This window comes from Haliotis rubra, unplaced genomic scaffold (assembly GCF_003918875.1).
Source record: "Haliotis rubra isolate DU_JTF1 unplaced genomic scaffold, ASM391887v1 Scf13, whole genome shotgun sequence".
Classification (NCBI taxonomy): domain Eukaryota; kingdom Metazoa; phylum Mollusca; class Gastropoda; order Lepetellida; family Haliotidae; genus Haliotis; species Haliotis rubra.
Window position 1 is genome coordinate 859,697 of NW_025765225.1, and position 19,271 is coordinate 878,967.

A 19,271-nucleotide genomic window follows, 5' to 3' on the forward strand; every position below is an offset into this window, starting at 1 on the left:
CATCCCTGTCTTCATCATATCACTAACTTCATCTTTGATTCCACCATGTCCATAGATTCATCATGGTGTTGTGTAATCCTGTCCATATATTCATCCTTATCTTCACCATGTCCATAATTTCACCAGTCTTCATCATATCCCTAACTTCATCTTTGTCTTTAGCATGTCCATAGATTAATCATGGTGTTATGTAATCCTGTCATATATTCATCCTTGTCTTTACTATGTCCATAGATTCATCGCTGTCTTCATCATATCCCTAACTTCATCTTTGTCTTTAGCATGTCCATAGATTCATCATGGTTTTATGTAATCCTGTCATATATTCATCCTTGTCTTCATTATGTCCATAGATTCACCACTGTCTTCATCATATCCCTAACTTCATCTTTGTCTTTAGCATGTCCATAGATTCATCACTGTCTTCATCATATCAATAGATTCATCCTTGATTCCAACATGTCCATAGATTCCGCCCTGTCTTACATAATCATATCCCTGGATTGATCATGGTCCTGACCATGTCCCTATTTTTGTACTTGTCCTTACCATGTCCATAGTTTCATTGTTGTTATCATCAGGTTAATAGTTGTGAGTGGATGAGATTGTTTGATAATGCTAAAGAGGAAAGTATAAAAAAATTTAAACCATATATATGTTGCAGGTAGGACATTCAAATTCTATGATTATGGTTGAATACAAATAATTTCTGCCTGCAGCTGTGTTATTTGCAACAGCCTAACAAACAGCATGAATAGTCTCCATTGTTGTTGTTAACAGAAAGGGTTATCCTTCCTGGTGAATGACTGCAGCTTGATCCACAACAATGTGTGCATGGCGTCAGTGTTCGTGGACCAGGCCGGGGAGTGGAAGCTGGGTGGAGTCGAGTACATGTACCCTGCTGAGGGGGCACAATCTATCCCCCCTGTCAAAATACTCCCCATTTTGGAAAAGTACGATCCTCCTGAGAAGGCTGATATGAAGAGGGGAATCAGGGGAGATAAGTGGTGAGCCTTGCACTTGTACAGTTAGGCTTACCAAACATAATTTGTCTCATGCCAGTACACCTTTTTCATAATCAACTTGTTTTAAATGTGTGTGTCTGTTGTGTGTTAGTTTTGAAGGCAGTTAAAATGTTCAATGTCTGAAATCTTAACATGCTTAGCAAAATATATTTGAGCAACACCTTTACAATGGAAAAGACTCAATAAAACATGTCATTCCAATGTGAATATATTCCTGTCACAATATGCCTCAGTTATTATTGTAAAATATAAGGGGAAGGTACACATGTGGTTCAGTGATCAGGAGTACATAATGTGTGCTCTTTTCAGAAATATTTTATGTTGTGTTGATAATTTCACAAAACTCGTGCTAGTGATGTACATATGGTTTACGTGTTGATGTGTCTCAGGTCATCGGACATGTGGGGACTGGGTTGTCTTATCTGGGAAGTCTTCAATGGAACACTACCAAGGACATCAGCACTTAAGTCACTTGGCAAGGTACTGTGTTTGACTGTTATTGGTGTGAGTGAGTGAGTGAGTTTAGTTTTATGCCGCACTCAGTAATATTCCAGCTACATGACGGTGGTCTGTAAATAATTGAGTCTGCATGAGATAATCCAGTGATTAAAAGCATGAGCATCGATCTAGGCAATTGGGATATGATGAAATGTGTCAACCAAGTCAGCGAGCCTGACCACCCGATTCCGTTAGTCACCTCTTACGCCTGTTATTGGTTAATTGTGAGACAGTCAAACAAAATGTTGTCAACATTCATGGAAATGTGATTATTAAGAATGCAGGTAATTTAGTTAATAGGAACGTGTGGAATATAATTGTGGATTTTTATGTATTGCCTGAAGTTAGCTACAATTTTGTAAGTGTAGTTTATGATCAAAATGGATGTCCATACAATCCAGGGCATTACTAATACAGTTGATGGAGTGGGTATTGCTGCATGAACTGGCATAGATGGTCTGGAACAAACTTTCCAGAGTAACTTGAAGATATTGTTTCCTGATCTTCTGGGTTCCAAGATTGTGATTTTGCAACACAGACATCATAAGGTGCCATGTGTCATTGGCAGGCAATAGCTTCAGTATTTAGACTTTTATCTGATTGAGCAAGCACTTTGTCTTCGATAAAATTTCTTGAGTAACAAAGAAAACAACTCTGATATTGCTCAGAGCTCACAGCATTTGTTGACATAACTTCCATAAATCTTGTATGAATGTTATTTTTACAGATTCCAAAAAGCCTTGTACCAAACTACTGTGAACTTGTTGGGGCCAACCCCAAGTCAAGGCCTAATCCTGCCAAGTTCATGGGAGCATGTCAGCGTAAAGATGGCTTCATGAACAATTCTTTTTGTCAAGTCCATGTTGTTCTTGGAAGAATTTCAGGTAGAACCACAGATTTGTTTATTTTTGTTTCCATTTTGCATTATTTGTGTAAAACATTGTATTACATCCTCTTTCTGCTCTGAAATAAATAGACTTCATCTTGTTTCAGATCAAAGACCAGAATGAAAAGACAAAGTTTTTCTCCAACCTCACTCCATCACTAGATTCATTTCCACCCCAGTTCTGTCGACATAAGATCTTACCACAGCTCATGAATGCATTCGAGTACGGCAATGCTGGGTCTTCAGTATTAGCACCTTTGTTTAAGGTAATGGATCATGTCTAATACAAATAACTTCAATTTGAATTCTAGGTATCGTTTAAATAACATTTCATTAATATGTGCTCTACTCTTTGACATCCATTACACTTTCAGTTGCTCAAAGTGTAAACAAGATCAGTTGTGACATGGCAAGCAAGTGATGCCAACTCAGACATGTCAAATATTATGTTAATACATTGTAGTGGATGTTACAGTATGCCTAGCTGATTTGTATGGCTTTCACAAGTTGATTGGCCAGGCTTGAAGTAGAAATGATGATGTTGTTTATGGTTTGTCAAGTTCTTGTTTTATTTGCAAAGAGATGTGGTCCAGCTGTGAAATATTTTCTTGAAGCGGAAGCATGTTGGAAATAATCACCTCGGTATGGTGTTTCTAGAGAACAGTAAATGAAGCAGGTGCTCATGACATTAATGGGCACATTTATATATACTCTGATGTCTTTGTGTATTGTCAACTTCAGCACAATCTACACTCACTGACTGACTGACTGAGTTTAGTTTTACGCCGCTTTTAGCAATATTCCAGCAATATCACAGCGGGGGAACACCAGAAATGGGCTTCACACATTGTGCCCATGTCACAATCTACACATATGTAACAATGGTGAAATTAAATTTCTGTTTTCAGCTTGGAAAACTGCTTGATGCTGATGAGTATCAAAAGAAAATAGTTCCCTGTGTTGTCAAACTGTTCTCCTCACCAGATAGAGCAACCAGAGTCAAACTTCTGCAACAGGTACGGATGGGATGGATGATGGTGATCATGGATAATAATGATGATGAAAATAGGGACAATGATATATTATAAGTTGTTCACTGGTCTCGAGGGGGACATTGGCTGATGTACCCTCGATGTTTGTTTATGTTCCCTGAGCCTGAAGGGAGAGGGGAACATACTGAAACATTGAGGGTACATCAACCCATGGGCCCCGAGGGACCAGTGAACAACATATTTATCTTATCGAACACCTCAATGGTAATTTTGAAATGTTTGAAGCACGGGTATCGGATCATAGTATGGAGTACCAGACAACAAGACGACATGAAAAACAAATTTAGAGTTATTTCCCTCCGATTGGCATTCGCAAAACATCGGTAATTTCCGTACATCATGCGTGATTTAATGTTATTCGAGATAAAGAATTACTACTACGAAGTACCAAATGAGTTCGGCATTCCCAGCGGGGTGCATAGAAATGTTACTCACTTGTAAGCGGGGTACATTGAAAATAATAGAAGAGCGCTCAGCCAATCAGAAAACGACATTTATGTGTGAGGCAAGATAAGATATGTTAACTGACAGTGATGATGATAAGAGATGGTTGTTGAGGAAGATGATGTGAGTGTTGATGAATGAAAGCCGTGATGGATCACATTAGTGATGATTAAGATGATGATGAATAATGAGGAAAATGTTTGTAATGATGGTAGTGACGACACTAGTGGTGATTAAGTTGATAATGGTTTGCAAAAAAGAAGATGGAGATGACTGCAATGGTGGTGATAAAAGGGATAATAGATAACAAGGAAGAAGATGGTAATGTTCTAATGGAGATTGAAGATTATGAGTGAGTGACCAAGTTTAGGTTTACTTTACTTTTAGCAATATTCCAGCAATATTCCAGCAATATCACGGTAGGGGACACCAGGAATGGGCTTCATACATTATGATGGGAAGATTATGATGGGGATAATTTAAGGTAATGATATATGATAATGAAGGTGATATATGATGAGGTAGTTTGGAGTGAATGTTTCCAAGAGTTGAATGTCTGTATATTTCATTCCATAGTGAGACATTGGAAGCTCAATAAAGCTTGTTGGATCTCTTTGCTTGAACAGTATCAAGTGTCTATGTATTGATTTTTTAGGTGGAGTATTTTGTGGAACACTTACAATCTAACACAGTGAATGATCAGATCTTCCCCAATCTCATCAGTGGCTTCTCAGACACAAATCCAGTGGTCAGGGAGAGCACAATCAAGGTGAGTTTTAGAAGTAGTGTCGACTAAAACAGTTAGATCAGGAAGTAGGGTTGAACGACAAAATTCTTCAGAGAGAGTACACTTGAAATCTTCATTGGGTTATTGACAAGAGATGGTGAGGGCTGCGTAAAGTTTGTTATATATTCTATATTGGCTGCAATACACATTATCAGTATTGCTATAATGCTACATTATCAAGATAAATGTGGCTTGGAAGATGGGGTGGAGGATGAAGGGGAGACAACTCCCTGTGAAGTCTGATGGTTGTTTGAGTGCTGCCCCAGTCATGTTCATTGTTCTGATATCTGTACAAATCTGTTCAAACCTCACATTTCTTAACAAGATTAATCTAAATATAACTGATTCAAATCTTTTATGAAAGAATGGTTTGATATTTCAAGTAATGAAAAGACTTCTGCTCTAAATAACAATATCTATCTTTCGATATTTGCTGATGTCCTTCTCTACAACTTCACTGTTGAACTTAAAGCCCTGCCTATTTCCAATATGCACAGGTTGAAAAAATAAAATAATATACCAGCTGATGTGATATTTTTTGACAGGCGATGCTTCATTTAGCATCAAAACTCAACTATAAAAACTTGAATGAAGAACTTATGAAACATTTTGCTCGCCTCCAGGCTAAGGATGATCAGGTAATATTTGCATATTTTACTATTGATGGGAATTTACACAATTTATGAAAGAATTTCTTGTCTTTCTTAAATGTTTTAGGATTATTTATGTTTTATTTTTCTTTTGCTGTGGTATGTGCTTAATAATCATTAACAGCTTCCACTTCAGCATTAAACACTGTTCTGGTTCATGATAATTTAAATAATGCTTGTCATACACAAATGGGAAGTGATATCACATACGTTGTTATTTATATGTAATATCCTGTATTCTAACAGGGCGGCATCAGAACAAACACCACAGTCTGTCTTGGGAAGATCGGACATTTTCTCAACCCAAGCGTAAGTATTTATATAAAAAATGTTACGGTCCAATTGACACTTTCTGCTATGTTTTATCAGACTCTGATTTTAAAATACATATTGGGTATTAACTTAACTATGTTAAATGATGTTGATTTAGATAACTGTTTACATTATCCTTTATGATAATCTTTTAATCACATTAAGAGTCAACATAGGATTCCAAAGTCAGTTACTATTTAATGCATTATTGCTCCATATTATGATGATACCATTTACCAATGCATTATTGCACCATATTATGATGATACCATTTACCAATGCATTATTGCACCATATTATGATGATACCATTTACCAATGCATTATTGCACCATATTATGATGATACCGTTTACCAATGCATTATTGCACCATATTATGATGATACCATTTACCAATGCATTATTGCACCATATTATGATGATACCATTTACCAATGCATTATTGCACAATTTTATGATGATACCATTTACCAATGCATTATTGCACCATATTATGGTGATATCATTTACCAATGCATTTTTGCACCATATTATGGTGATACTATTTACCAGTGTATTATTGCTCCATATCATGATGATAACATATACCTGGGTGTTATAGGAGAAGTAATTAAGGACCTGTTCCTCTGTATTGTGAGTACCCACATGTGCCAGGTGTAGGGATAAGTAATCAAGGACGTGTTTCCCTCACAGATCAGACAGAAGATCCTGTGTTCGGCCTTCCTGCGAGCAACTAAGGACCCCTTCCCTCCAGCACGTCAAGCAGGTGTGCTGGGTCTGGCAGCCACACAGAACTTGTACAGCCTGAAGGAAATCTCGGGTCGCCTTCTGCCATCACTGTGTTGCATGACCATGGACCCGGAGAAGATCGTCCGAGACCAGGTAACTTGATTATATCTCATACCTGGCTGGAAATTTTAGTATTGATACAGAGTCTCAAAAGTAGCCTAATATATCAATACATGGGTAAATGGGGCGTAGTGGGTGAGCTGGCTAAGGCGCCAGGCTAGTGACCCAGCAAGGTTGAGGTGTCAGGATCAAGCCCACCTGTCACCGGGTGTAAAAACCTTGGAGTCAACTTTGTGTGAAGACTTTCAGTGTTCCCCAACCCAGATGGTGGCCACATGAATACGCGCAAACACCTAGTTGCAGGTACAGGAACGTGCAGTGAACTTGGACAGTCCACCCAGCTGTGAATGGGTTCCTCATAAGGATGAGAAAGCCACAATAACTCGGTGCGCCTAGTGGCTGCAAGAGTTGCATACTCCCCAGGGAGTTGAGATTGATAACACGATGTACCGTTGAGATTGACATCCAATGATCAAGGGAAGAAATACCAGCGCCTTGAGCAAGCACTAGTTGCCTGGATATGTGCGCTATATAATTATCGTATAATAATAATATAAAATAATGATATATAATAAAATGACTACGTGTATAGATAAAATGTCTGCTCCTGTATTCAGGAGGTGTTTGTGAATTCTGCAAATGTTTGAGTTATTTTGCAGATGTTTGAGGTGTTGATGTAATATGTGTGTTGATTCTGTAGGTATTCAAGGCCATTAAGGGTTTCATAGGTAAACTGGAGAAAGTGTCCGAAGATCCAGAGCTGGAGGAACAAATAGGTATGTTGTCAACCGTCTGTTGGGACACTCAACATATACAATATTATTATGATATACTTGCATACATTATGTACATACATGTATATACATTTTGCATATACCCAAAATGATACAAAACATAATATGTGTTTGTTTCAAATGTTTTTCGGGCAGTGGGGTAGCCTCATAGTTAAAGTGTCTGATCGTCAGCGTACCAACCCGGCTTTTATTCCCCACGTGGTGTCCCCCACTGTGATATTGCTGGAATATTGCTAAAAGTGGCATAAAACCTCCCTCCCTCCCTCCCTCCCTCACGATGTAACTGGTTACCATGGTAAGTGTTGATTTCCACAACAGAGAGAGAGGTGATGACGGGTGGATCTGAAGCAGCAGCAGCAGGCTGGGCTGGCTGGGCTGTGACCGGGATGACATCTATCACATCCAAGATCTACAACAAGGCCACAGCCAAGAAGAAGACTCCTTCCATGTCTGGTGGGTCAGGAATATCACTGGTCAAGTCCCCACCTCACCAGACAAGGCAACACCATCATCCCAGCAGCCAGCTGTTGCTGAAGAGGAGGAAGAAGAGGAGGAGGGAGAAGAAGAGCAGGAGCAACAGACAGATGAAGGATGGGATGCAGAAGACTGGGGAGACATGGACGTGAGTATTATATGACACTGGGTGTTATGAGGACCAAATTTGACCTTTCTGGTATGACAAATGTTAAAGACGAGGAGTAAAACATTGTGACGTGAAATGGTCTTACTCATTACATTCAAGATTTTTACATTAGTCTCATTGGAACAAATAATTTCAGTTTTGGGATTGAAATAAATTTGAATGGATGAATATTATTTCTGTTGGAGGGCACTGTGTATTATAGTATGACAACATGAGGTTTTAGTGCAGGGCCTAATTTGTTAGACCGATTTAACTGAATCTTTTGAAATTAAAAGTCAGTGGATGGAGTAGATTTTGTTGTAAATATTCAGAACTTACATCCATGCTTACATCATCGTAACTAGAGTACTGTTCTACAAAACACTCTGAACACCAAGACAGTCCTAACTTCCTCGCCATAACATTGATTCTGACTGCATGTTGTCTCGTTATGTTTTAAGGCCATTTCTTTCATGTACAAGCAGGTCCTGCTAGCCAGTTGTTAGGTTTTCCAAAATCTGCCTGTAGCTTAAATGTAATGGTGCACAATATCACGAGCAGTTGTAAACACTCATAAAACTTGAAATATGGGTAAACATATTCTGATTTAATCCGATTGTTTACAAGAACTGTTTGGTATGCATGCAGGAGATGGGAGTCAGTCAGCCTACAGCACCACGCAGTGGCCAGCAGAACCAGGCAGTTTCATCATCAGCGACTGATGGTTGGGACAATGATGATGATGATGACTGGGGCAGTCTGGAAGATACTGGCAAAAGTAAAACTAGTGCATTGGTAAGGATACAGGTTGACCCTAGAAAAGAAAGCCATTGGAATAATAGACAGTCATAATGTTTTCAAAACATTAAAAAGATTGTGAATTTTCTGATAACAAACCACAGCAGTGATTGAAGGGTTCCACTCCTGTGTAACTTCTTTAAGTTGCATGTAAGACGTCAGTACGATGAAGTACAAGTTATTTGAATTGACAACTTCTTTACTGCAATGTTTAGTAGTGAACTTTGTAGATCCAGTGCTAAATGGTTAAATATCTGTTGACAAGGCAGGAGTTCACGTAGATCCAGTGAGAAATGGTTGAATATCTGTTGACAGATTGGTAGTATATGGCTCTGTAGATCCAGTGATGCATGGGTGAATGTCTGTTGACAGGGTGGTAGTTCAGGTAGATCCAGTGAAACATTGTTGAATGTCTTTTGACAGGGTGGTAGTTCAGGTAGATCCAGTGAAACATTGTTGAATGTCTGTTGACAGGGTGGTAGTTCAGGTAGATCCAGTGAAACATTGTTGAATGTCTTTTGACAGGGTGGTAGTTCAGGTAGATCCAGTGAAACATTGTTGAATGTCTGTTGACAGGGTGGTAGTTCAGGTAGATCCAGTGAAACATTGTTGAATGTCTGTTGACAGGGTGGTAGTTCAGGTAGATCCAGTGAAACATTGTTGAATGTCTTTTGACAGGATGGTAGTTCAGGTAGATCCAGTGAAACATTGTTGAATGTCTTTTGACAGGGTGGTAGTTCAGGTAGAGACAGTGAAACATTGTTGAATGTCTGTTGACAGGGCGGTAGTTCAGGTAGATCCAGTAAAACATTGTTGAATGTCTGTTGACAGGGCGGTAGTTCAGCTAGAGACAGTGAAACATTGTTGAATGTCTGTTGACAGGGCGGTAGTTCAGGTAGATCCAGTGAAACATTGTTGAATGTCTGTTGACAGGACGGTAGATCCAGTGAAACATTGTTGAATGTCTGTTGACAGGGTGGTAGATCCAGTGAAACATTGTTGAATGTCTGCTGACAGGGAGGTAGTTCAGGTAGATCCAGTGAAACATTGTTGAATGACTGTTGACAGGGAGGTAGTTCAGGTAGATCCAGTGAAACATTGTTGAATATCTGTTGACAGGGTGGCAGTTCAGGTAGATCCAGTGAAACATTGTTGAATGTCTGTTGACAAGGCAGGAGTTCACGTAGATCCAGTGAAACATTGTTGAATGTCTGTTGACAGGGAGGTAGTTCAGGTAGATCCAGTGAAACATTGTTGAATTTCTGTTGACAGGGCGGTAGTTCAGGTAGATCCAGTGAAACACTGTTGAATGTCTGTTGACAGGGCGGTAGTTCAGGTAGATCCAGTGAAACATTGTTGAATGTCTGTTGACAGGGTGGTAGTTCAAGTAGATCCAATGAAACATTGTTGAATGTCTGTTGACAGGGTGGTAGTTCAGGTAGAGACAGTGAAACATTGTTGAATGTCTGTTGACATGGCGGTAGTTCAGGTAGATCCAGTAAAACATTGTTGAATGTCTGTTGACAGGGCGGTAGTTCAGGTAGATCCAGTGAAACATTGTTGAATGTCTGTTGACAGGACGGTAGTTCAGGTAGATCCAGTGAAACATTGTTGAATGTCTGTTGACAGGGCGGTAGATCCAGTGAAACATTGTTGAATGTCTGTTGACAGGGAGGTAGTTCAGGTAGATCCAGTGAAACATTGTTGAATGTCTGACAGGATGGTAGTTCAGGTAGATCCAGTGAAACATTGTTGAATGTCTGTTGACAGGTAGTTCAGGTAGATCCAGTGAAACATTGTTGAATGTCTGTTGACAGAGGCGGTAGTTCAGGTAGATCAGTGAAACATTGTTGAATGTCTGTTGACAGGATGGTAGTTCAGGTAGATCCAGTGAAACATTGTTGAATGTCTGTTGACAGGGTGGTAGTTCAGGTAGATCCAGTGAAACATTGTTGAATGTCTGTTGACAGGATGGTAGTTCAGGTAGATCCAGTGAAACATTGTTGAATGTCTGTTGACAGGGTGGTAGTTCAGGTAGATCCAGTGAAACATTGTTGAATGTCTGTTGACAGGGTGGTAGTTCAGGTAGATCCAGTGAAACATTGTTGAATGTCTGTTGACAGGGCGGTAGTTCAGGTAGATCCAGTGAAACATTGTTGAATGTCTGTTGACAGGATGGTAGTTCAGGTAAGTGAAACATTGTTGAATGTCTGTTGACAGGATGGTAGTTCAGGTAGATCCAGTGAAACATTGTTGAATGTCTGTTGACAGGGAGGTAGTTCAGGTAGATCCAGTGAAACATTGTTGAATGTCTGTTGACAGGGCGGTAGTTCAGGTAGATCCAGTGAAACATTGTTGAATGTCTGTTGACAGGGAATGGTAGTTCAGGTAGATCCAGTGAAACATTGTTGAATGTCTGTTGACAGGGTGGTAGTTCAGGTAGATCCAGTAAAACATTGTTGAATGTCTGTTGACAGGGCGGTAGTTCAGGTAGATCCAGTGAAAAATTGTTGAATGTCTGTTGACATTGTGGTAGTTCAGGTAGATCCAGTGAAACATTGTTGAATGTCTGTTGACAGGGTGGTAGTTCAGGTAGATCCAGTGAAACATTGTTGAATGTCTGTTGACAGGGTGGTAGTTCAAGTAGATCCAGTGAAACATTGTTGAATGTCTGTTGACAGGATGGTAGTTCAGGTAGATCCAGTGAAACATTGTTGAATGTCTGTTGACAGGGTGGTAGTTCAGGTAGATCCAGTAAGACATTGTTGAATGTCTGTTGACAGGGTGGTAGTTCAGGTAGATCCAGTGAAACATTGTTGAATGTCTGTTGACAGGGTGGTAGTTCAGGTAGATCCAGTAAAACATTGTTGAATGTCTGTTGACAGGGCGGTAGTTCAGGTAGAGACAGTGAAACATTGTTGAATGTCTGTTGACAGGATGGTAGTTCAGGTAGATCCAGTGAAACACTGTTGAATGTCTGTTGACAGGGTGGTAGTTCAGGTAGATCCATTGAAACATTGTTGAATGTCTGTTGACAGGGTGGTAGTTCAGGTAGATCCAGTGAAACATTGTTGAATGTCTGTTGACAGGATGGTAGTTCAGGTAGATCCAGTAAAACATTGTTGAATGTCTGTTGACAGGGAGGTAGTTCAGGTAGATCCAGTGAAACATTGTTGAATGTCTGTTGACAGGATGGTAGTTCAGGTAGATCCAGTGAAACATTGTTGAATGTCTGTTGACAGGGTGGTAGTTCAGGTAGATCCAGTGAAACATTGTTGAATGTCTGTTGACAGGATGGTAGTTCAGGTAGATCCTGTAAAACATTGTTGAATGTCTGTTGACAGGGCGGTAGTTCAGGTAGAGACAGTGAAACATTGTTGAATGTCTGTTGACAGGATGGTAGTTCAGGTAGATCCAGTGAAACACTGTTGAATGTCTGTTGACAGGGTGGTAGTTCAGGTAGATCCAGTGAAACATTGTTGAATGTCTGTTGACAGGATGGTAGTTCAGGTAGATCCAGTAAAACATTGTTGAATGTCTGTTGACAGGATGGTAGTTCAGGTAGATCCAGTGAAACATTGTTGAATGTCTGTTGACAGGACGGTAGTTCAGGTAGATCCAGTAAAACACTGTTGAATGTCTGTTGACAGGGTGGTAGTTCAGGTAGAGACAGTGAAACATTGTTGAATGTCTGTTGACAGAGGCGGTAGTTCAGGTAGATCCAGTAAAACATTGTTGAATGTCTGTTGACAGGGAGGTAGTTCAGGTAGATCCAGTGAAACATTGTTGAATGTCTGTTGACAGGACGGTAGTTCAGGTAGATCCAGTAAAACACTGTTGAATGTCTGTTGACAGGGTGGTAGTTCAGGTAGAGACAGTGAAACATTGTTGAATGTCTGTTGACAGGGCGGTAGTTCAGGTAGATCCAGTAAAACATTGTTGAATGTCTGTTGACAGGGAGGTAGTTCAGGTAGATCCAGTGAAACATTGTTGAATGTCTGTTGACAGGACGGTAGTTCAGGTAGATCCAGTAAAACACTGTTGAATGTCTGTTGACAGGGTGGTAGTTCAGGTAGAGACAGTGAAACATTGTTGAATGTCTGTTGACAGGGCGGTAGTTCAGGTAGATCCAGTAAAACATTGTTGAATGTCTGTTGACAGGGAGGTAGTTCAGGTAGATCCAGTGAAACATTGTTGAATGTCTGTTGACAGGACGGTAGTTCAGGTAGATCCAGTAAAACACTGTTGAATGTCTGTTGACAGGGTGGTAGTTCAGGTAGAGACAGTGAAACATTGTTGAATGTCTGTTGACAGGGCGGTTGTTCAGGTAGATCCAGTGCTGCCAAGTCTGGAGCATCTGACTGGGGAAATGACTGGGGCCAGGATGACTTCACCTCCACAGCTGACAGTGGCATGATGTCCACCAGTGACTATAACTGGGGTGGTGATTCCACAAGCGGTGACTTCTTTTCAACAAGCATGGGCGTAGGCAAGGTAATCATATTGAATGTCAGGAATGAAATACACTGTGTCATTGACAAAGAAAGTTGGCAAAATTGAGTTTGGGTACATGTAATCATAAATAAATACCACTCCACTTTTGACGGGTATGGTTTGTTTTATCTCTCTAATGATACGCAGAACTGATTCTTTAATGTGCCAAATGTATTTTTAAGTAGAATAACATACCAGATCAAATGTTGAAAGTAAAGTTTTATCTGTTGAAATGAATATTTTTCAGACAAATAAACCATCACAGAGTTCAGCCAGGAGGAAAACACCGCCAAAGGAGACTCAGAAGTCTCCATCACCAGCCCCAGCTCCGAGAGCAGCATCAGCAAAAGTCACATCACCCTCCAGCAAATCAGAGGATGCTGCCTGGGCTGATACAGGAGGGGGCTGGGACAATGACGAGGGGGGATGGACAGATGACTCCTGGGGCTTAGGAGGGGGTATGTAGCTTGTAATGTACATTTGCATCTTGAACAATGCCAGTGATTAGTATAATCTCCTTTTTTTAGTCATTGTACGATTAATTCAGGACTGAATTCAATGCTCTTCTATTTTCTGATGGTATAAACATAAAAAAGCAGATAGGATGCAAAATGTGCACTAGAAAGGAGATTGTAATAATGGCTACTTGTACTCTCTATGTTAGGAGGTGTTGATCCTAGACTAGAATCATAATGGCAGAGATGCATCTTAACCTGGTACATTTACTTGTCCATTTTGTGGTAACATGTAGATATCCACTACTACCCGCTAGATACCTAGCCTGGCATTCTACTAGCTCTCTGGGTACCTCATTAATTATACTGACCCAGGCAAGTAGGCTAGTCCCAGGAATAAGGTTTAACTGGTAAAGGTGATCAGTATTTGCATGGTGCCAGGGGCTAGAGGTCAAGGTTCCATCTGTGACCTGGCAACACTTCTCACACTATGGCTTCTTCATGACTGGAACACAGATTCCTTGGTGATCTGGCTGCAATATTGCTAACAGTGCATTAGTTCATGCATTCACCATTTTCACTGAGTAACAGGAGTATACACTATCAAAGATGTTTCATTTAACATTTATTAAGTAAACCTATTCATACCCTCTTGCTTCAATTTTCTTTGATTGTTTGATATTTAACTTCCCATTATTAGGTATGTCTGAAGCTGAGCGCAAGAAACAAGAACGAGAAGAGAAGAAACTGCAGCGTCAGCGGGAGCTCCAGGAGAAAAGAGAAGCTAAAAAAGGGGCAATGAAACTGGGTGCCAAGAGGATTGGCTAAAGCTTGTAAGGAACTCATTTTGTCAAACTGAACCCAGAAAACATGTGAAGATCATGACGATGGTGACAGGACTCAAGTTGTTCCCTGATGAACATTCAAGTAGGACATGCTGTATGGTGGATGAGCTTGTGTATACATATACTGCATTGTTGTACATTGGAAGATCCAAGTGTAGGTATATTTTTAGAAGCGCTGGATGTTGGAAGATCTGTGTATCGGAAGTGCTAATGTTGCCAGAACTCAACTGTACAGTTGTGTGTGGACGATGAGACGCTGTGTTGTGTAGGTATTATTACCACTGATCTGTGGATGCATGCTGTGATGCCCATATGTGATCTATAGATGAAACATGCATGTATGGTATGAATATTGCAGTCGAAGATACAAGCAGTTGTTAAGGTATATTTATCATAAGTTGTTACGGAGATGTTGACTTTCGGTGCTTGTTTGTTTTTTCTGTGAATGTATGGAAAGGCTATGTACGATTTTGTGCACCCACTGATTGTTGGATTATTTCAGTTACCATGTTTTTTTTCTCAGACTGTTTCAACAGAAAATCATACTCCCATCCATCATGTTTAGGCAGTTGTGTTTCTTTTAGTGTTCTTTAGGATTGGTGGTCAACTTCAATTTATTTGGATTGCAAAACATAATTACATGTATCCTATTGTGAAACAGTAACTGATAGATGTGAAATAACAAGTAATATTTGAATGCTTTGGTTTCATCCATCTTTCCTGGGAGTACTCTGAGAAGATGGATCTCTTGCCAATTCCTGCATGTGGCATAATATGCTGTTCCTACTCTACAAGCAACTGTCTGAAATTCTGTGATATTTGTTCCACCTTACTTCAACGTGAACCACCTGCATGAAGTGTTTCTTATTCTTACATTTGAAGTTGGGTGTTTCCACACACACAATATTCTGAAATAGAGTCAGTTCAGACAAACTTTTGCCTTTTGTCTTCATCAAGAAGAATTACAGCTTTCAAACTATTGTTGAACTTGACAAATGTTCCATGCTTGAACTCTCACTTTTCTTGTCAATAAGTCTGTGCCCACATATCTTTGCCTGTTTTTGTTCACAGTGGCCTGGGGGGGTTGGGTAGCCTAGTGGTTAAGGCATTAGCTTGTCACACCGAAGACCTGGGTTCGATTCCCCACATGGCCCATTTCTGGTGTACCCTGCCGGGATAATGCTGGAATATTGCTTTAACGCGACATGAAACTACACTCACTCATAGTGGCATCATATCAAACTCGCTCATTACTATCTCATGATCCTTTGAAGATTAGAGGAACCTATTCTGTTTAAACGGCCTCTTCAGTCAGGGTCGATATCAACGAAACACAGCTATTTATGTGAATCATTGTTGATGATGTCATGGACCATTTCAGTTTCTTTTCTACATACACTGCTAGGCTATTGATAAATAAAGATTACCTATTACATCTCAACTTATGTTACACATTCTTTTGTTTGTTTCTCTGCTGACTTCAACATCTGACACTGTTATCTTCATATAATTTGAAGAATAAAGGATTTGGTTATTGCTCTAATATGTGCTCTATTTCTGTGACAGATTTTCTGCTGCTATCAAGACATATTGAATGATGACCTTTCATGAAATAGGAGTAATGTCAGTCTCTGTGAATTATAGCCTTGCTTCATAACATCACATAGAAACATTATGTCTCCTAATCGAAAATGAAATGATGCTTTGCAGTGGTTATGTACAGAGTGGTAAAGTGAGTCTGGTATTGGTAAAGTGACTCAATTAAGTTGTACTTGTCTTTCAGTTAGTGATAGATAATACATACAGTATCTATGGGAGTAGTATTGGTCTAGATCATTTTTACTGTGACTCTGCATTTAAGAACAATGAATAATGGAAGAAAGTGATAATGCTTCTTGCTCTACAGGGTACAAGATATAGTTCTTCTGTTTTAGGAGGGATAGAACTGGTTTTTAGGAATGGACAAATGGTTTTATTGTTTTGACTTGTGTCTTGTAGCAATTACTGTAAAAACTCACTAGTCACAGTCTCAATAATCAATAACACTGCCAGATGGGTAATGCATATCAGCTATTTGTCAACTCAGCTTATGCTCTGTGTTACAAGGGTTTTGCTGTAGATCTAAGATGGAAGTAGGTCCCAGCTATATAGTGTGCAGATATCACTCCTTCGGGAGTTTTGGTCATCGTAAAATATGTTGTCCTCATTACATAATGTCAGATGAACTATACTACTTGACTTTTTATAAGGATATGATGGTGCAGATAATGAATATAAGGTTTAATATATGTTATATTTGGGATTACATGTTTTCAGTAAAGTACAGATTCTGGTAATTTTAGTGGATTCCAGGATTCGAACCCACACTCTCCACGTCAAACACACAGTGATCTAGCCTATTTGGCCACAACAGCTTCCACAAGTATGAATGTCTGACAACTGGTAGTTGAAAAGAATCTGCACTTTACTGAGAAAGTGTAACCCCAAATATAACGTACATGTATGTTACATTTTACCACTGTCTGAAACACAATGTATAGTCACAGTATCTGGTTTGTGTATCATGTAAAGGTGAAAAAATGTCCTTATCAAAACATAAGTAGTATAATGATTACTGTACATGCAGTATGTACATCTCCATTGAGGCATGTTTTATTGTGGAAAAATGAGCCTTTCCTGATATTGTTTTTGTCCCATTTGACCTGGCTACACTTGATTCCATCCAGTTTCTGTCCCTGTGGTGGTATTACAGGGGATTTTGTTGATGTGTCAGGATATTTATTGTAAATTATTAGAGCTGTATTATGACCTTGCAAATGGTGAAAATGTACAAAGATATTTCTGTACAGCTATGAATGAATAAATGAATACCTGTACACTTTCTGTTCCTCCCAGTATTTTACTGTCCACACGTCAAAAGGGTCTTGTCAAATGAGAGTGTCATTTTTGACTATGTGATGTGTGTTCACATCAAGATTAATGTAGAGCCTGATCTCTTTTGGTGCAAGGTTTCATGAATGAATCAAGTTAGATTCAGATATATGGTCTGGACAATGATTACAGATTGTTGATAACTATATAACTATACCTAAGGGGGAAAATATGTTTTATGCAAACCTTTGGGAAGCATGCCTGTTTTTTTTGGTAGTTCTAATATTTGATATTTTACTAAAGTGGAAACATTCAAAGGTGAATATCTCTCTTTGTCATTCTTAAAATAAGTGATTTTCAGACATAATATTTCACTATACAGTAACCTTAGAAAGAATTTCTGAAATGTAAAGTCAAATGATTTCAATCCATGTTAGTGTAAATATTCACCCACTCAATGGGAATGTTAGTCAATAGTTTACTGAGAAAGCAACAAATGAATTGAGAAAAAAAATACTTTCAGCTCGGTAAACACACAGTCAAATTTGTCTGCATTGATAACACATCCCATTATATGATAACAAACAAAACTAATTTACAAATAAAGCCTTTAATTCATGATCTAAACATTTACCTGACAGTATACACTGATCACATATTAACAACATGTAAGCAATAGGACTTATTAAATTGGACAGTTAATTAAATAAATGCTGGTTTACATTCATTCAGAATCTGACATAAATGTAAGTATAAAAAATAATTATAAATTTGGTTTTAGTAAAACATTGGCTTCATTAAAGACAAATGTTTATTAACATTGTTCCCATTGTTAAAGTACTGTAATAATCAAACATATAGATTCCAACTTTCATACAACATGAAAGATGACTAGTCTCATTCTATTGAGCAATATTTACATTCTGGCGTTGATCCTGCTCAAACCAAATCTGGTGTATTGATGTAAGGGAGATAACTCTCATTCCAGAAGTACTTCTGAGGGGAATGATTATACTCTTGATACTCAAGCAAGTTTCACAAAGTCTTTTCTCACAACATTATAACCTAATTACCTGCCACACTGACAATCTAAAACGTCAATGGGGCCTCTTATGATGACAAAATAGAACATCCACAAATGAACATGGACACAAATTTTTCAACATTCCTGAGACTTATTTTTGTAAAATGCTCAGCAGTCATTGTTTCTATGTACTAAAACTATCATACTTGTGGCTCCACTTTCCAGTGATTTTTAATGCTGTATGTTGTTTGTGAGTTTACTGTTTCGCAGGAACTGACACCACAACCACACAACATGTATGATAATATATTTTCTGTATTGGAATGATAAGAAAATGATAAGTGCAATACAAACAGGGAGGTATTGTGTTGGTGTTTGACATGCTCTTCCTGGTTGGAAGTAAAAACTATCTCAGCTTGAACCATTAACACAAATCACAAGACTTTTAAGCAAAATTCACGCATATTCATGAATGTTTAATTTCCCACATATTCACAGACCAAATCAAGTTTTGGACCCAAAGTGTGGGTTAGTCTATATGCTTGAATTTGCCAAAAGAGTCCTGTGTACAGATCCTACTTGTTACATACAACTGACATTTCTGTTACACCCAACAGGTCAACTGAACATGCTGAAATCCCCACATAAGGAAGACTTTACAGCATATGCAATGACACAATTATTGGAAATAACATCAAATGTACCACATGTCCATGCCTTGGACCTCAAACATAAGTAACGTCAGTCCAATGGAGTGAGATAAAATTTAATGTCACATCAGCAATATTTCAGCCATATAGTAACTGCCAGTCCAGTGGTGTGAAAGGTAAGAGACACAGGTAAATCCCTGAATCACATGCACAGA

General features: G+C 39.0%; 1 protein-coding gene across 1 annotated transcript in view; it reads left to right on the plus strand.

Moving 5' to 3' along the window:
* LOC124267084 (N-terminal kinase-like protein) overlaps window positions 1-17,387 on the plus strand; it is a 29,477-nt gene extending 12,090 nt beyond the window's left edge. Inside the window, 17 exon segments of the mRNA XM_046701916.1 lie at window positions 781-1,007; window positions 1,415-1,505; window positions 2,251-2,370; window positions 2,372-2,407; window positions 2,517-2,675; window positions 3,318-3,425; window positions 4,561-4,674; window positions 5,238-5,330; window positions 5,589-5,651; window positions 6,348-6,536; window positions 7,204-7,279; window positions 7,616-7,750; window positions 7,753-7,919; window positions 8,568-8,714; window positions 13,032-13,211; window positions 13,459-13,669; window positions 14,367-17,387. Coding sequence (XP_046557872.1) covers window positions 781-1,007; window positions 1,415-1,505; window positions 2,251-2,370; window positions 2,372-2,407; window positions 2,517-2,675; window positions 3,318-3,425; window positions 4,561-4,674; window positions 5,238-5,330; window positions 5,589-5,651; window positions 6,348-6,536; window positions 7,204-7,279; window positions 7,616-7,750; window positions 7,753-7,919; window positions 8,568-8,714; window positions 13,032-13,211; window positions 13,459-13,669; window positions 14,367-14,494 — 2,244 coding nt within the window. The 3' untranslated portion in view covers window positions 14,495-17,387.
* Window positions 17,388-19,271: the final 1,884 nt, after the last annotated feature.